The following is a 15,897-nucleotide window of genomic DNA, read 5'->3' on the forward strand; positions in this document are numbered from 1 at the left end:
ACAAACGAAGCCGAGGGGAAACTGAACACAGCAGCTCATGTTAAAGTTGTGTCGTAGTACTGCAGTAGCGAGACACAAGTTTAACATGAGCTGCTGTGTTAAGTTTTCCCTCGGCTTTGCTTAGTTCCGTAATAAAATGCTACGAAGCTAAATCCATGCTACGAAGCTAAATCCATGCTACGAAGCTAAATCCTCTCCAAACGCAGTCGTGAGACACTCCACAACATCTGCACACAGCTGGAGGCTCTCGTAATAATCCAGGTCTCTGTCTTTGCTGTAAAAGCCCAAGTGAGGCCAAATATAAAGTTTTAAAAGAGCCCGGAGCGTCTCATTGCTCTTTCTTTAGATGTTAGAGAATCGCGCGATGTAATATTGCGATATATCGGCGGATCGATATTTTTCAACACCCCTATTTCAATACATGTTTGTCTTTATTTCCGGTTGATTTATTTGCCAATGGGGTAAGAAAACTACACTTGATCCATTGGCAGTTCCTCTTTCTGATCTCAAGCGAGATGACCTTAGTACATACAGTGCAGTACAAGAGTTAAACATTTTGAAAAGTGCTAAGGGCGGAGACACATCGGAGGTAGCTGATTCAAGTCCAAAACATTTGGATTATTTGGCATAGAAGTGAGTTTGGGGCGCGTCACCAAACGGTTTCCAATACGAACCACAACGAAGACTGCAATATACTGCTAAATGAATGGCAAAGGCGATTCTAGCATCTCGAGCAAATAAACCAGTCAATCCTCTCAGTGCTGCGGTTCTAAAGGCCATATTCTCCCACATTCCTCAGTGGCCGGAATGTGACCTTTACCTTCAGGGGGCAGTGACTGCTGACCTCGGGCCGCGAATTTAAGGGAGACCCAGAGGAGCTCGAGCACCAACAGAAAACATGTGGAAAACACTAGCGCAGCAAAAGTGCCTATATTTGCACTGGAGGGTTTGTGGGCCTCAAGAATTGGCCGTTGATTTTTAAAAATGTCTTGTCTATAATCCTGTGTATGACGCTTCTAATCTGTAAAAAATAATTACAAAAAAAATAATAATAATTTTTTTCATATGGGATTAATTTCCCTTCACATTTCACATGCCATGGCTCATGCTTTTGCCTGACATAAAAACAAGCGGCGCTGTGTGATGATGTCATCAGGCCGTGCTGCTCAGTTTACTTGTGCAGGTGTGAGGGCTGGCCAGCAGGGGGCAGGTGTGAAACAGAGACCTCTCCTTAATCGAGGCAAACTTGAAATCATTTGTACTTTTATGACTGTTCAGAAAACAGAAAATATTCAGCATAGTTTTTTTTCCATCAATAAATATATAAATAAAATAAAGACTTTTTTTTTAAAGGCAAAAAATAATTGTTTGAATAATCGTGATTTCAATAATCGAGCAGCCCTAGCAAGGGGCGCTTTATTCGGGGCATAGGGCTGATTTATTCAGGACATTCATGTTCAGCAGGGTCTTCAGAGAAAGACAAAATCATCTGATTCCAAAACAAAAAGTCTGCAACATTAAATATACAACACAATCTGAAGTTTGACCTCTAGTAAACCGGGTTAAGGCCTGGACTCTGTGGCCAATCTGTCTCATGAACCACTCTTTCACCATGTGAGCCCGATCCATCCTGGCATTGTCATCCTGGAATAAGCCCGTGCTCTCCTGGCAGAAGAAACCCATTGATGGAATAATTTCATTCAGGATCTTCAGGTTCAGCTGATCTCATTCTTTGGGCACATAGTGATGCTGAACCTAGACCTGACCGACTGCAGCGACCCCGGGTCAGAACAGTTAGCTCCATCCAGGTAAAGGACGCTTTGTTTTTGTCCCTTCACACATGCCGTTTCAGTGCGTAGAGCCACTGGTTAACACTGGGTGCCCATGCGGACTTGCGGACTGCTGACTGTCTAAGCCCTGTTGGCATCAGGAAGAGAGAGCGCGGAGCCAAGCACATCCCACAGGCTTTGTCCAGGCAAATCCACAGACTGCACCGGCTCCACAGAGGGACGGGGCAGGGCGACACTGAGGAACGCAGGGCACGGTGGCAGGCCCACATTTGTAAAACTGTTCATCAAACTCGAGCGTAAACTAGGAATCACAACCGGCTCCCTTTGCAAGTCTCAACTAATAATCAGTCCCTCCATGATTCCGCGGCGAATTTCGTGATTGCCGTCGTCAAGTATGCATGATTTGGCGGGCAATTTTAAAAAGTTGCATTGAAAAGTTGCAGTATTTTTCTACCTTTCTACTACTTTCTCTGGGGTTAATACAAGTATTAATGGGATGATTGGGGGGGAGGGTCTTTCATCTCCCCCGGTGTAACTCGACTGCCACCGGGTAGGAGCCACCAATACACACTAATGGAATCACGAAGTTAACATGCTAACGGGCAAAGCTAACTGCGGGCTAGCACCACTTAAACAGTATTTACAGCCAAGTTTGAGTGAAAAAAATGATCTCCATTGTGTCATTGGATGTACAATATCACTCTCTCCCTTTGTCTTTTCTGTCAGCGTAGTATTTACTCTCACGGACAATTAATACGTTAAAAAAATCACAACATGCTACGACACCTGCAGTTGCGCTTACGGCCTCTAGGGGCAAGAGTTACTCAGTACTGCTTTAAGGAATAGTTGCGAAGGAAATGGCGGATTATTAGAAAAGTTGCAGTGCTGAACTGATTTCTCTTAGTTTGCTTGAGTTTTCGTAAATAGTTGTGATCGCAACATCACGGGAACCTGGGGGGACAGAATAATAACAAGACAGTCCTATGCAGTGAGTACAGCCTGGTTAGCAGGCTGACTTACTCTATGACCACAGGGATAGGATTTCAAGGTGGTACCAACAGGCGCATTAAGGTGGTACCAACAGACGCACTAAGGCCCCAATTTTTACCCAACGGCATCAAAGGATGGCACTGTGATCTCAGTTAGAGTGAGGATTTACGGCGCTACTCAATCCAGGAAGTACCACATACACAGCTGTCAGAGTCAAATTTTTTGACAATGGAAGAACATCCTGGAACTTGCCAGCTCCCCCTCCTGGATGACAGCTGGCCTTTGAAAGAAACCGTTTTGTAAACAGCTGTGTTAGTGATGTGTGAACAAAGCACTGCACTTCACGGCAATCTGTTAAATTCCCCACAAGAACAGGTATTTACGCACTGTTGTTTCTTTCAAGGAGTCGGTCAGTCTTACTGCGAGGGCTACACAATCCTTAGATATTATCAAATGCACTTAGATGTATGCGATTTAAGTTTTGATATCAATATGCGGTTCTTAGTTAGAGCTAGAAACCAGTTGGAGCAGCAGCCAACCGTTTATGCTCAACTACACCCGATTTGAAAACACAATGTGAAGTGGTGTCGCTTTAAGACAGGCTTTCATGCAAAACCATTTCAACGCTTCTCGGGCTGCACAAGATGGAGAAAATGTCCAAGAGTGCAACAAGTCAAAGTCACTGCAGGCTTCATGCAGGTCACACGTGCTCTGCCACAACACGCTTGAGTTTGTAAAGCAAACACAAGCTCCAGCTCACACACACACACGGACACACACACACACGCACACACACACTCAGACACAGACCCTGAGAGGAGCACAAGGCCAGCCATCAGGGGCCTGTCAGCTGCAGCTCTGTGGGACCAGGGACCATGGGGAGCTGTACGGGAGGACACAGCGACATATTCAATTACACATGTTATTAAAGGGATGGACACTTAAAGGACTGCAACGTGGGGCGCCTTAAGCACAATGAGGGAGCCCCCTTTTTGTTCATCTCCAAACTGCTTTTAGAGACTGGAACCGAAATGTGGGGGTAAAATGTAACAGGGTAAAATGTTTTGGGATTGTGAGTAAAACCAACAATGCGGATATCACCAGCAAAATCAAGATTACCTTGAATACAAGGCTACAGATCAGTTGTATTTCTGAAATATTTGCACACACAAAAAAAGCCTACCCATGTGTCCAGCGGGGCAGGGACAAACCAAGGCCACTAAACTAACACCACATTTGAATGCTTTGGCTACAGAGGGGAACACTAACCCGGGTCTCTGTTAAATATAATCAATGACAATTCTATTCAGTGTTTGTTCTTTTGTGGGTTTTTTTAGACTATGACATTTATAAAATGTACAAAACCCTAACTTTAAAAACAAAATCTTCTTTCATCCAAAATACATTTTCATCGATTACTATAATAGTTGTCAACTGTTTCAATAATCGATTAGTTGATTAGTTGTTTGCTTGTTTGGTATAAAAGTGACTAACCCTGTAGTTAACATTATTCTGAGACACTTGAGGTTCTTGTGTTAGTTTTGAAGTTCATAATTTCTTTCTGAAGTTGTTTCAAAACTGCAGCCTCAGTTACAACCTCCACAAAGCCAGTCTGTGGATCGGTCGTTCTGCTGTTGACCCAGGCACCTGCGCTTTGGACGAGCTCCAGAGTCAACATTTGATCAGACCTCGTCTTAGCTGCGGCGCGAGGCTCATTACCCCACATAATGAGAAGACAATGTGTTCTACTGACCTTTGCCTGCGATAATGTCCCGTTTGTCATGCCGGGACATGCAGGGCCTGCTGTTCTGGTCATACCGGTGCCGTGTTCATTTAGAAAAGGCCTAACCCTAATGTCATAAACCTGTCAGCTCAGGTGGCACAAACGTCAGGACATCCGGAAATGTTAGATTTTTTTGCAACCCTAGCATCAGCACACCATCAGTCCTACGAATCGTAATACAAACTTTTATCATATCCAGATTTCCAAACAAGTATATTCTTTATTTTACAAGCTAAATCTGTGCGTCTGCCCGGGGCGGATCACAATTATCATTCCGGAGTTTAGATCAAGGAATGTTGCGTAGGTTCGAATCAAGATTGTCCGCTGTGAAAAGGCCACCACTTCACTGAGCGGACTGTAATCAGCTGTGAACTCTGCCCCGCTCCACTCCGCTGAGTCAGCCTTATGGACAGCGAGAGGCACATTTAGAAATCTGGCCCGCTCATGCCCTGCACTACACCTGCAAGTCTATGGATAATTATGTGATCAGCACTGTTTATTGTCTCATGACTGAGAGTTAAAGCAGTGGCACGTTAAATGCAAAGGAATACAAACAATGACCCCGGGGCAATTTCGTGCTCTGAGACGCATGTGATTGTTGCGTCACTTCATCACTGGATCATCTCCAAAGTGCAGCCGAATCTCACAAATGCAAAAGCGTCAATCGTAAAAGTTTTATTTACTACCTGAGAGCAAAGTGAGATAAAAAGCTTTGTTTACTCCTGACCCACTTGGCTCGGCGCTCGGAACCAGCGAAGAGCCTCTGTGAAGTGGAACAAAAATAAACACATTTGGTGAGGTTTAAGCTAAGGCCAACAGTGTCTTCAATAGTCTTGTGACCTACATTTGCGTTGCTTATGGTTAACACCAACTCTCTCCCATTCATTCTCAAAGGTAAATGTGGATGCAGTACACTTTTTGGCCACCAGCGTCAAATTGGGGGCGCTGTTTCACTCCTTTAGCAAAGTTAAGGAAACACTGTTGTGGTGTCTTGGTATTTATCAATCACAGAGCTGTAGCATCAACGTTCCCAGTTTTCCAAATTTTATTGTATAGGTTGTTGACATCAAGAAAGGTACATGTTAAAAATTGACTTATAAAAGAATTGGTGTTGAACTGACACTTTCAAAATGATCTAAAGTGGCATTTTCTTTGAGTTAACTAATGAATTAACTAATGAAGTCACTGTAGGTGCTGCAGATACAGGTGTTGTTGTTTACATTTTGAACTATAATGCTACAATGGTTGATTTTGTTCTACTAAAACTAGGCTTTTGCAATAGTTAACATTTGTTTTAATGTAACATGATATTTGCACAGAAAGTATCAAATGTATAGGCTACCGAAAAATAAAATAAAATAAAAATTATTAGGCTTTTATTTGCAGTTATACAGTGGGGGGAAAAAGTATTTGGTCAGTTCCCCATAGACTTTCTATTTGGCCCGCGACCCACAGGCACTTTTTCATTTTGGCCCTCAGAGACAAAAAGTTTGGGCACCCCCTGGTTTAGAGGCTTCAGGACATTTTCCGGCAGAATAGTTTGTTTTTCACTTTTTCTTCACTGCATTTTTGAACGAGTATTGGTACTTCCTATTACATTTAATTGGATTAAAGTCTTTTGAATGTGTTTCTTTTTTCACGTTGACCTCCTTCTAAGGAACAGTCCAAAACTGCAGAGAAGTGTATCAGAAACATCACAGAAATAAAGTCTGAAAATCGCTGCGGCTCATTTCGTGTCATTTTAGTAATGAAAGTGGATATTCTCATACTTTTAAGTAAGTAGAACCTTCATCTCATACTTTTAGTAAAAATGATAAATCTGATATTTTTGTCTGCAAACAATAAAAGAGCGTAAATTAAATTGTTCGTTTTGGTCCAAACTCAATCCAAACTATCCAAAACATTGAACCTGAAACTAAAAGAAACTAAATCAGATTAAGGGCCTTCTGCTCTTTTATTAGTCACTCCTTTATGAACAACTAAAATAATAATTAAAAAAACTAAGAAAAACCATAAATGAAAAATCAATCCTATTGGCCAATAATTATCGAAATATAACTACGAATGCTGTAATAAAAATGTATACATTTCAACAGGTCATTTGGGTTTAAAATAAATAAAGCCCTAAAAGTATTTCCTGTCAATATCAATGCTGATTTAACGACTCTTGGTGAAAATCAATTAATAAATGTCCTATTATTTTTTCCCGTCTGCATTTACATTTCTATTTGTAGTTAAATATGTACATTTATCTGTTTTTTTTTGTTTCGGTCCTCCGTACCCCCACTTTCAATGTGATGACTTCTTTCAGCTCCACTCATTTCGTTATATACAGAAAGGTACAGCCTGAGCGTATAAGACTTCAACATAACATAACATAGCCAGAGGGGTATGGATGCTTCCTAAACCACATATAGGAGAGAGTGGATGCAGCCTACACAACTACTGAATACAACGACAAAAGCCCGCTCTCTCAATCCGGTCTACGCGCCCATCAAAGTCCCAATTCAAAACACTGCCCTGCTCCTGCTCCTTTGTGCGCTCGCTGATCCTCCATTGTTGTGACTGGCCCAGACAGCAGGCCCTCCATGCGTGCATAGGCAATGTGGTGGGCGGGGCCTCTGCACGCTGCACACAGAGAGGCAGGCTGACTGCGAAAACTGTACATTTTGTTCCCAGATGGAGTTTAAGCGCCAAAATAACCTTTGGCCTGTGGCAGCATGGAGGTGCAGGCTCACGATAGCACCACTATGTCATGCTTTTTTATTTACGCCACCACTGTACAAAAAAAACTATCCTTCCTTTTGTAAACAAACGTAATTCATAAAGAGCATTGGTCTTGAAACCCGATACTTTGGCAAAGTATCAGTAACGACACGTCAGGCTGGTTCAGGGTCTGCCACCTTTTAGTTAGATCCCACTTAGGTCCCACTTAGGTCCCAGTTAGGTCCCAGTTAGGACCCAGTTAGGACCCAGTTAGGACCCAGTTAGGACCCAGTTAGGACCCAGTTAGGACCCAGTTAGGACCCAGTTATGGACCCAGTTATGGACCCAGTTATGGACCCAGTTATGGACCCAGTTATGGACCCAGTTAGGACCCAGTTATGGACCCAGTTATGGACCCAGTTATGGACCCAGTTATGGACCCAGTTATGGACCCAGTTAGGACCCAGTTATGGACCCAGTTATGGACCCAGTTAGGACCTAGTTATGGACCCAGTTATGGACCCAGTTAGGACCTAGTTATGGACCCAGTTATGGACCCAGTTATGGACCCAGTTATGGACCCAGTTAGGACCTAGTTATGGACCCAGTTAGGACCTAGTTATGGACCCAGTTAGGACCTAGTTATGGACCCAGTTAGGACCCAGTTAGGACTAGGGCCTGACCGATATATCGGCCGATTTTAGGATTTTTCAATATCGACTATCGGCCAAAATCGGCCGGTATCTCAGATTTCAGCACTGTCGGCTCAGTCGGAGTTTTAAAATGAGTCCTCCCCACAACTTCCTAGGCTTCAGGGGAGCGGAGAAACAACGTGGTGAAAATTGTTTGTATACCTATTTTAGTTTAGAAACCTTTGCGTATAATTTCCGAACCCACAAGAGATAGAGACTGACTGTTTTTGTTTTGGAATCTACAGAATTTTGTCTTTCAAACAAGCTCCCTCTGGAGTAACTACTAGATATAATTATACAGCGAAAATGCTTAACTTTAGGCTATTTGAGAGATTAAAAACAACAACATTAAATTAAATTACGTATAATATCGGCCTTTATATCAGCTACCGGCCATGCCAACCTCCTTCATATCGGTATCGAACCCCCGAAAATCCATATCGGTCTGGCCCTAGTTAGGATCCAGCAAGGACCCAGATATGACCCAGCATGTCCCCAGTTAGCTCCCAGTTAAGACATGGTTAGGTCCTAGTTTAGTACTGGTTTAGACATGGTTAGATCCTAGTTTAGTCCTGGTTTCAGTCCTAGTTTCAGTCCTGGTTCAGCCCAGGTTTAGCCTAGATTTTGCCCAGATTTTGCCCAGGCTCAGTCCTGGTTTAGTCCTGGTTTAGTCCTGGTTTAGTCCTGGTTTAGTCCTGGTTTAGTCCTGGTTTAGTCCTGGTTTAGTCCTGGTCTAGCCCCGGTTTAGCCCCGGTTTAGCCCCGGTTTAGCCCCGGTTAAGCCCTTATCCATCTCACCAGCGGGTTCCTGTAACTACTCATTTACAAATAAAGCACAGAGACCAGGATCAAGCCAGAACAGTAGCGGACCACACGGACATCTGAAAACTGCTTGCAGATGCCTGTAGGTGGCAAAGGCTCAAGTTTTTCCAGACAAAGGGCCTCTATATGTCAACAATACAGCCACGTGACAGGGGCCTATATTTTACAAACTTCCTCAGCAGTATATTTTGACTCAGTTTACTCTGAATTTGTAAGAAAAGGAAAGTTTCTCCCCCCCAACTCTAAAACGCAGTGACAACCATAGCCACGTACGGCACAGCACAGCAGACCCCACCCACGGACCCTCAGCAGTGACACGTGCGCATTTGGAAGTAGTTGGCCACAGGTCACGAAAGTTCACCATGGCGACGATGCTATGACGGACCCTTGCGCACGCGTAACAGTGTGCGAGGTGTCAAATATAAACATGGCGCTAAATTCAAGGCATGTCGTCCGAGGCTGGCATGGCTTAAAGGAACAGACCGCCGTTTTTCCATACTGAGACACGTTCTTACCTGAGCTTAGACGAGTTGATACGTAATGGTCTGGCCTTTGTGCGTGCCCTCAGTCACGCAAAACGACCAAAGATGTTGTTAGCATTTGGCCGCTCTCATTGTATTCCTATAGCTCCGAGCGGGGGTGAAGTTGGAAGCTAGCTACCAAGCTCTTCCACGGGAACGCACAAAGACCCGACAGGTACGCATCAACTCGTCTAAGCTCAGGTAAGAACACATCGCAGTACGGAAAAACGGTGTGCCCTCAGTCACGCAAAAAGACCAAAGAAGTTGTTATAGCATTTGGCCTCTCCCAGTATATTCCTATAGCTCCAGATTTTCATGGCCAAACTATTATGGGTCGAACATGGCTAAAGTCAGGGACAGGGATATGACCGAGGTACTAGTTCTCCACTTTGATTTTGAGTCAATTCTGAATATTTTCTGGACTTTATTTCCTTATCATTTCGATCTTTGTTGCTTTGTTTGGACAGTCCACCAACCACTGGGTCAGGGATGAGGCTGGGGACAGCAATAAGTGCAACTCAATGACAACTGTGCACAAAAACTCGCACCACGGGTGACAAGAAGCCGCACATTTTCGTTCCCAGTGCGTGCGTAAAAACGGTCCAATGACGCGCGTTGCCGTCGATGTCGCTGTACAGCGTTACCGGGTGAAAATGCACCACATACCCAGAGCTAGCGGGCTCTGCTAGCGGCGCTGCCTGTGAACGTGCCGTGAAATGAGCTGGGAGAGCTAGCTGGGTGCGAGTGCAAGCGGCTGTGATGTAATAATAAAAGGGCCACTGTGGCTGTAGCCTGTTTAGAACAACATGTCCGATGCGGCTTTAGCGCGAGCCGTGGCCGATAGAGAGGCGCAAGTCTTGGCAGCTTGGCAGGAGAGATTAACCCCCCGCGGGGCACCTATGCTCAATCTGTAACCATGACAGGGAGCAACGACAACAACAAAAAAAGCGCAGGGATAACTAGCGATGCAAAAGAGGAAAAGAAGACGCAGCTACGCACCTTTGGCTTTCACCGTCTTTGCGCCCTTCTTCGCCGCCATGTTCCCGAAGCTGCTGCTGCTGGTGGTAGGATTTCGGAAGAAGGAATAGCAATGCACGCTCCGTCTCCCGCAGAAAGTTAAAGTCAAAAGGAATCCAAATTCACCTCCCTTGTCATAAAAAGTCAGCGCCGAGGAGAAGGGGGGGGGAGCCACGACCACTTTCCCCTATGGCAGCGAGGGCGCACCAATCGGCGTCGTGCGTCTGCGGGGGGAGACGCGGGAGGGGGGAGAGCTTATTCATCTTACTGGACGATGTGGTAGCGCACACGCCCATTTGCCCCTCTCCCCCCTCCGCTCTGCCACCGCCCCCCCCTTTCGGCTCCTCGGGAACGTGGCAACATGGAGACCCACCCCCCTCTCGCTGCACGTTTGTCATCAGCTCTCAGTACTGGAAGGGTGTGTAGTGAGATCGTAGTAAAGAGCAGGAGACTCTGCACACCAACAGTGCAGATGGGTGCGTAAACATCAAGCAGGGTGGAAAGTGTAGCGATTGCATTTATAAGGTGGACAAAATAATGGAGGCCGGGGTTGGTTGTCACACTTTTTGTCGCACAAGAGCAGTGCTGTGGGGTTTCAGTCAGGGCCTTTAGTAGCAGCATGGGCTCATTCACTCAAACGTATATGAATTGATCAACAATAGAAAGGCAAATATAACAGCTTTCATACATGGCATTTGTTTGCTAAAGGATGCATCAAAAAAGCCAACCAAAGCAGCGATGCCTCTGCCCCCAAACAAAAACCTTCTGGAATTTGTAAACACACGACACATGACTGGAGACGAGCGCACTATAAGGTGTAAACAGGCAGAGAGCAACCCAGACGCAAAATCCAAAGTAAGAAAAAGATACTAAACTTAGCCTACAGTTCGGTGCGAGTGTGATGCCTTTTTAGCGCTCGTAGTTGGTAAACGGTGGATAGAGGCGTAGCTTGTCATTAGGCAAGGCAGACAGCTGCCTGGGGCCCCTACAGGCAAGGGCCCCCATGAACAGACCCATTTTTTAATAAACTTGCATCAGATGCTTGATATACAGTCTTCCTAAGATTTTGGAGCTGCAATTACACCATGTCTCCACTAATGCACGGTGGCGCTGTTTATCCCCATCTTGCTGCTGCTTCAGTGAGCCATGGTTCCCTATAATGTTAACTTATAATGAGCAGTGACAGACTTTGTGCTCATGTCTCCACCAGATTATATTTCTAAAGTGAAACCAGTTTATTGTGACACTCTTTATGACCTAAAGCTTTCTGCTCAGAGGGAAACCTATGCAGAGAACTGCATTATGGGAGTTGTCAGGTGACCCGCTCCTGCCCACGAGACGTCCTCTCTCCCAGTGTGCAGTACACAGGGCTGCCACCAGGGGCCCCCTACCGACATTCTTGCTTGGGGCCCCTTGGTACCCTTGCTACGCCACTGACGGTGGACATTCATCATCCAATCAGATTAAGATAAGGCATCAACCTTAAAGGGACTATACGGAGTTTAATGTTAAAACTAAGTATTTTCCTACATGTTCCAGCCATGTCCTAATGTGTAGAATGAGCTCAGACCTGTTCACCACAACTGCCTCTAAAATCCTGCACTGTCACTCAAAAAGGTGTTACTTCGGGTCGAATTGCTGTCATGCACGAGCTTAAAATAGAAGCTGCAGTTACACATAAGACCAGAGGTGGCAGTAGTGAGTATAAAATGACCATCTAGTCTCTTTGAGGCTTCAAGTGGCTCGGGCAGGGTCAAGGTTTGCTGATTGGTTGATATGCATGACGTTTCACTTTCATGACTTGTGATTGGATGATCTACCAACTATCTTAGGAAAAATATTGTGGCGTCCGGGGAGCCTAGTGTCTACGTCCCGCTGTCGTTCCCGCCGCTTTGCTATCGAAGCTCTTCATGAGGAAGAGGCGCCAAATATCCGTGATTAATAAATCCACTTCATTGTGGACTATTTGTTTGCCCAGTTTAGTTGAGCCGCACTTCTGATTGGAGGTAAACAGCTGACGTAAACAGCAGAGGGGTAGCTACTGGGACACAGCAGGGCCTGGGGGGGCGCACTGTCATTGTTTGTCCAATTTTGATTGGCTGATAATTCTGCCAATCATGTGTGCGGCCTGACAACACTGGGGCAGCTACATTTGTGGAGGAGGCGGAGCAGTTCGCCAGAGGTGTCTAAGGGACTTTTTGAGTGGGAAATTAGTTACACCTCAAGAACTCAACTGTACAATATACAAATAAATTATGAATGTGTGTGGCTCCCCGTGAAAAAAGTTTGGACACCCCTGGTTTAAAGACTATAAGTCTCAAGTGACATTTCTTGAAAATATTTATGTTGTCAATATCTTGAAAGCGAGGGAAAAGTCAGGACAGCAGTAGGCAGGAGCGGACCACAGCGGACCATAGTGGACAGGGGGGCGACAGGACCTGGGATCAGCCCGACACAGACACCGTCACTTTTTAAATCATTTAAATTTGTCTTGAAATCACAGGGAAAAGTTCCTCTTCAGTCAAAGATGTCCCCCATTCTCTCGTGACTTGTTTTAGACGTTAGCTGGATACAACTGCGGTTCTGAGGCACCACACTGAGGCCACTGTGATTGAATGGCATTGAACAGTGTCTGCGCAATGGTGCACAATGCAACTTTTTAATGTAAATATATTGCATTGTATTGTATTGTATACTTATTGTCCCCGTAGGGAAATGTGTCCTCTGCATTCAACCCATCCTTCGACGCCGCTGGGGCAACCCGTAAGGAGCAGTGGTCGACGGCAGTGCCTCGCCCGGGGACCCATCTCCATGATGTGGAGCCAGGCTGATGGTCAGGAATCACATGGCTGGAGGATTCACCTATTGTACATGTTTTAGTGGTAGGGGAAACCGGCGTACCTGGAGGAAACCAACACAGACACGGGGAGAACATAAGCTCCACACAGAAATTGAACCCAGGACCTTCTAGCTGTGAAGCGGAGGCGCTGCGCTAATATATTAGTGTGTATTTGAGTGCGGCTGCTTGCAAAAATATTTTTCCTAGGATAGTTGGTATATGGTGGACATAGGGCTGCTCGATTATTGAAAAAATAATAATCACGATTATTTTTGTCATAATTGAAATCACGATTATTCAAACGATTATTTGTTGCCTTTAAAAAAATCCATCAAAAAAGTGACAAAAATCCATCAAAAAAATGACAAAAATCCATCAAAAAAATGACAAAAATCCATCAAAAAAGTGACAAAAATCCATTGAAAAAGTGACAAAAATCCATCAAAAAAGTGACAAAAATCCATCAAAAAAATTGCAAAAATCCATCAAAAAAAAGACAAAGATCCAGCAAAAAAATGACAAAAATCCAGCAAAAAAATGACAAAAATCCAGCAAAAAAATGAAAAAAATCCAGCAAAAAAGTGACAAAAATCCATCAAAAAAAAGACAAAAATCCATCAAAAAAGTGACAAAAATCCATCAAAAAAGTGACAAATATCCATCAAAAAAGGACAAAAATTCATCAAAAAGGACAAAAATCCATAATTAGATTAAAAAAATAAAAATTGAAAAAAATTGAAAAAAAAAATTATAATCGATTTTTTGCGATTATGCTAATTTTGTAATCGTTTACTGTTGTAATCGAAATCGTAATCTCGATTAATTGCACAGCCCTAGGTGGACATTCATCATCCAATCAGAGACAAACATAAGATTAGGCGCCAGCCCACTATCCTTAAGGTTAGTGGTTAGGGCAGGGTCAGGGTTAAGCTGATTGGTTGATATATGTGTGACGTTTCACTCTCATGACTTGTGACTGGTTGATCTACCAACTATACACTGTTAAAAGTCGTATGCCCATTTTGTTATTGTAACGTAAGAGTGTAGTCTGTATGTATGTCGGTATGTAGTATTTTATTGTAAATGTCTTTATTCTGCAATGTGTATATTAAGATAAGTGAACGTGGATGAGTGTTTGTGAAGCTGAATGAATTTGTAAGTCTAATGAGATGATTGTAGACACTTAGATACTTACTGTATGTACATTTTATTCTGCAATGCTCTCTCCCAATAATTAGACGTTTTGATAACACTTTACATTACAGCCCGCAGTTTCTTGTATCGACACAGGGTACAAGAAAGTAATTACACATGTAGGTACAGTAACTTGTTTACCTTAATAAATCCTTTTCGTAGTCCCTCTGGTGTATTACAAGTGTTAATGGGATGATTGGGGGCTCTTTCATCTCCCCCTGGTGTCTCTTTATTACACCTTTGTTACACATACACCTACATGTGGTACACACTTTTACTCTTTGAACAGTTATCAAACTCTGCACCTTAATGTGTAATTACCTGTACTTACATGTGTAATTACTCTCTTGTTACCTGCACCTAAGCCTAAAGTGCAGGTAACACTTTGAAGAGTGTTTTTTGGCAAAACACTCTTCAAAGAGTAGAAAAATGAATGGTTCTGTTTTCATCAAATCAAGTCTAAAGCTGATTAAACCGACACTAAATGGACTGCTAGGGTTTTCAAACCTTTGACTATCGGGATGCCTCTGATCAGAACGACTTTAGAAAGACGTCAAGGCGGAAACAAATGTGATTAAAGCACAATTGGCTGCAGTCTTCTCAAGGATGTTTAGCCCTAACCATTGTTCTTTCCACCATTGTGTTCACTGTCAGCTGCTTGAATATTTAGCTCCATTTCCCCCGTTCCTCTGACTCTGTGTCCGCAGGATATGCATGGTTTTATTAAAGGGGAGTCCACCAAAGCCTGTTTTCGATTCCAGTGTCTGTTTCCCACTTTTCCTTTCTGTTTGTGCGTGTAACTCAAAGGGGAGTAGAGCAGCAGCAATGTTTATAAAGGTTTATTTTACATATACTTAATTGTTGATTTCAGAGATGTTGTGGTGTCACAGTTTGGTTTGGGGATATATCGCTGATGTGGTGCAAACTAGAATAATGTGGACAAATGCATGCTCAAAAAGAAAAAAAAAATGTTAAACGTGTGGATTTATACAAAAGAAGTCACAACATCAAATCTAGAACCTTTGTCTGTATAAGTATTTTGAGGAGTGGTTATGTGGGTTCATAATGCAGGATAAAGGAGTGTATCACTGATGTAAATGATCACACTGATAACTCATTCATGTCACCCCAAATCTGTACTTTTACATATCTGTGAAGAACCAGAGTACTTCTTCCACCGCCGTGTGCTAGTACTGGAGTATATTGAGTATATTGAGCCACAAGAGGCAGATTTAATCAGTGGAGGGCGATAAGTGCGTCTCAGACGAAGGGCCAGAGTCCATCCAGAGTTTGAGAGCAAAGAGAGGGAGCAGGACTGGGGGGGAGGGAGAGAGAGGGAGAGAGAGAGAGAAGGGGTGAGCAAGAGGAGGAGAGAGAAGGGAAGATGAGACAGAGGGGGGGGAGAGAGAGAGGATCAGAAGGCAGGAAGAGAGGGGGTGAAAAAGAGGGTGAGAGAGAGAAGGGATGAGACAGAGGGGAGGGAGAGAGGGGATGATAAACAGGGGGAGAGAGAGAGGGGGGATGAGAAAGAGGGGTGAGAGAGA

The 15,897-nt window shown here is 44.0% G+C and overlaps 1 protein-coding gene across 1 annotated transcript in view; it reads right to left on the bottom strand.

Moving 5' to 3' along the window:
- The window catches only part of asph (aspartate beta-hydroxylase), a gene marked incomplete at its 3' end in the record, with an annotated part of 41,542 nt that extends 31,018 nt beyond the window's left edge, over nt 1-10,524 (bottom strand). The window contains exon 1 of the mRNA XM_079569525.1: nt 10,303-10,524. Within this exon, the coding sequence (XP_079425651.1) occupies nt 10,303-10,342 (40 nt within the window). The remainder of the gene's footprint in view (nt 1-10,302) is intronic.
- Nucleotides 10,525-15,897: the final 5,373 nt, after the last annotated feature.

Source organism: Gobius niger, assembly GCF_951799975.1.
Source record: "Gobius niger genome assembly, chromosome: 13".
NCBI lineage: Eukaryota > Metazoa > Chordata > Actinopteri > Gobiiformes > Gobiidae > Gobius > Gobius niger.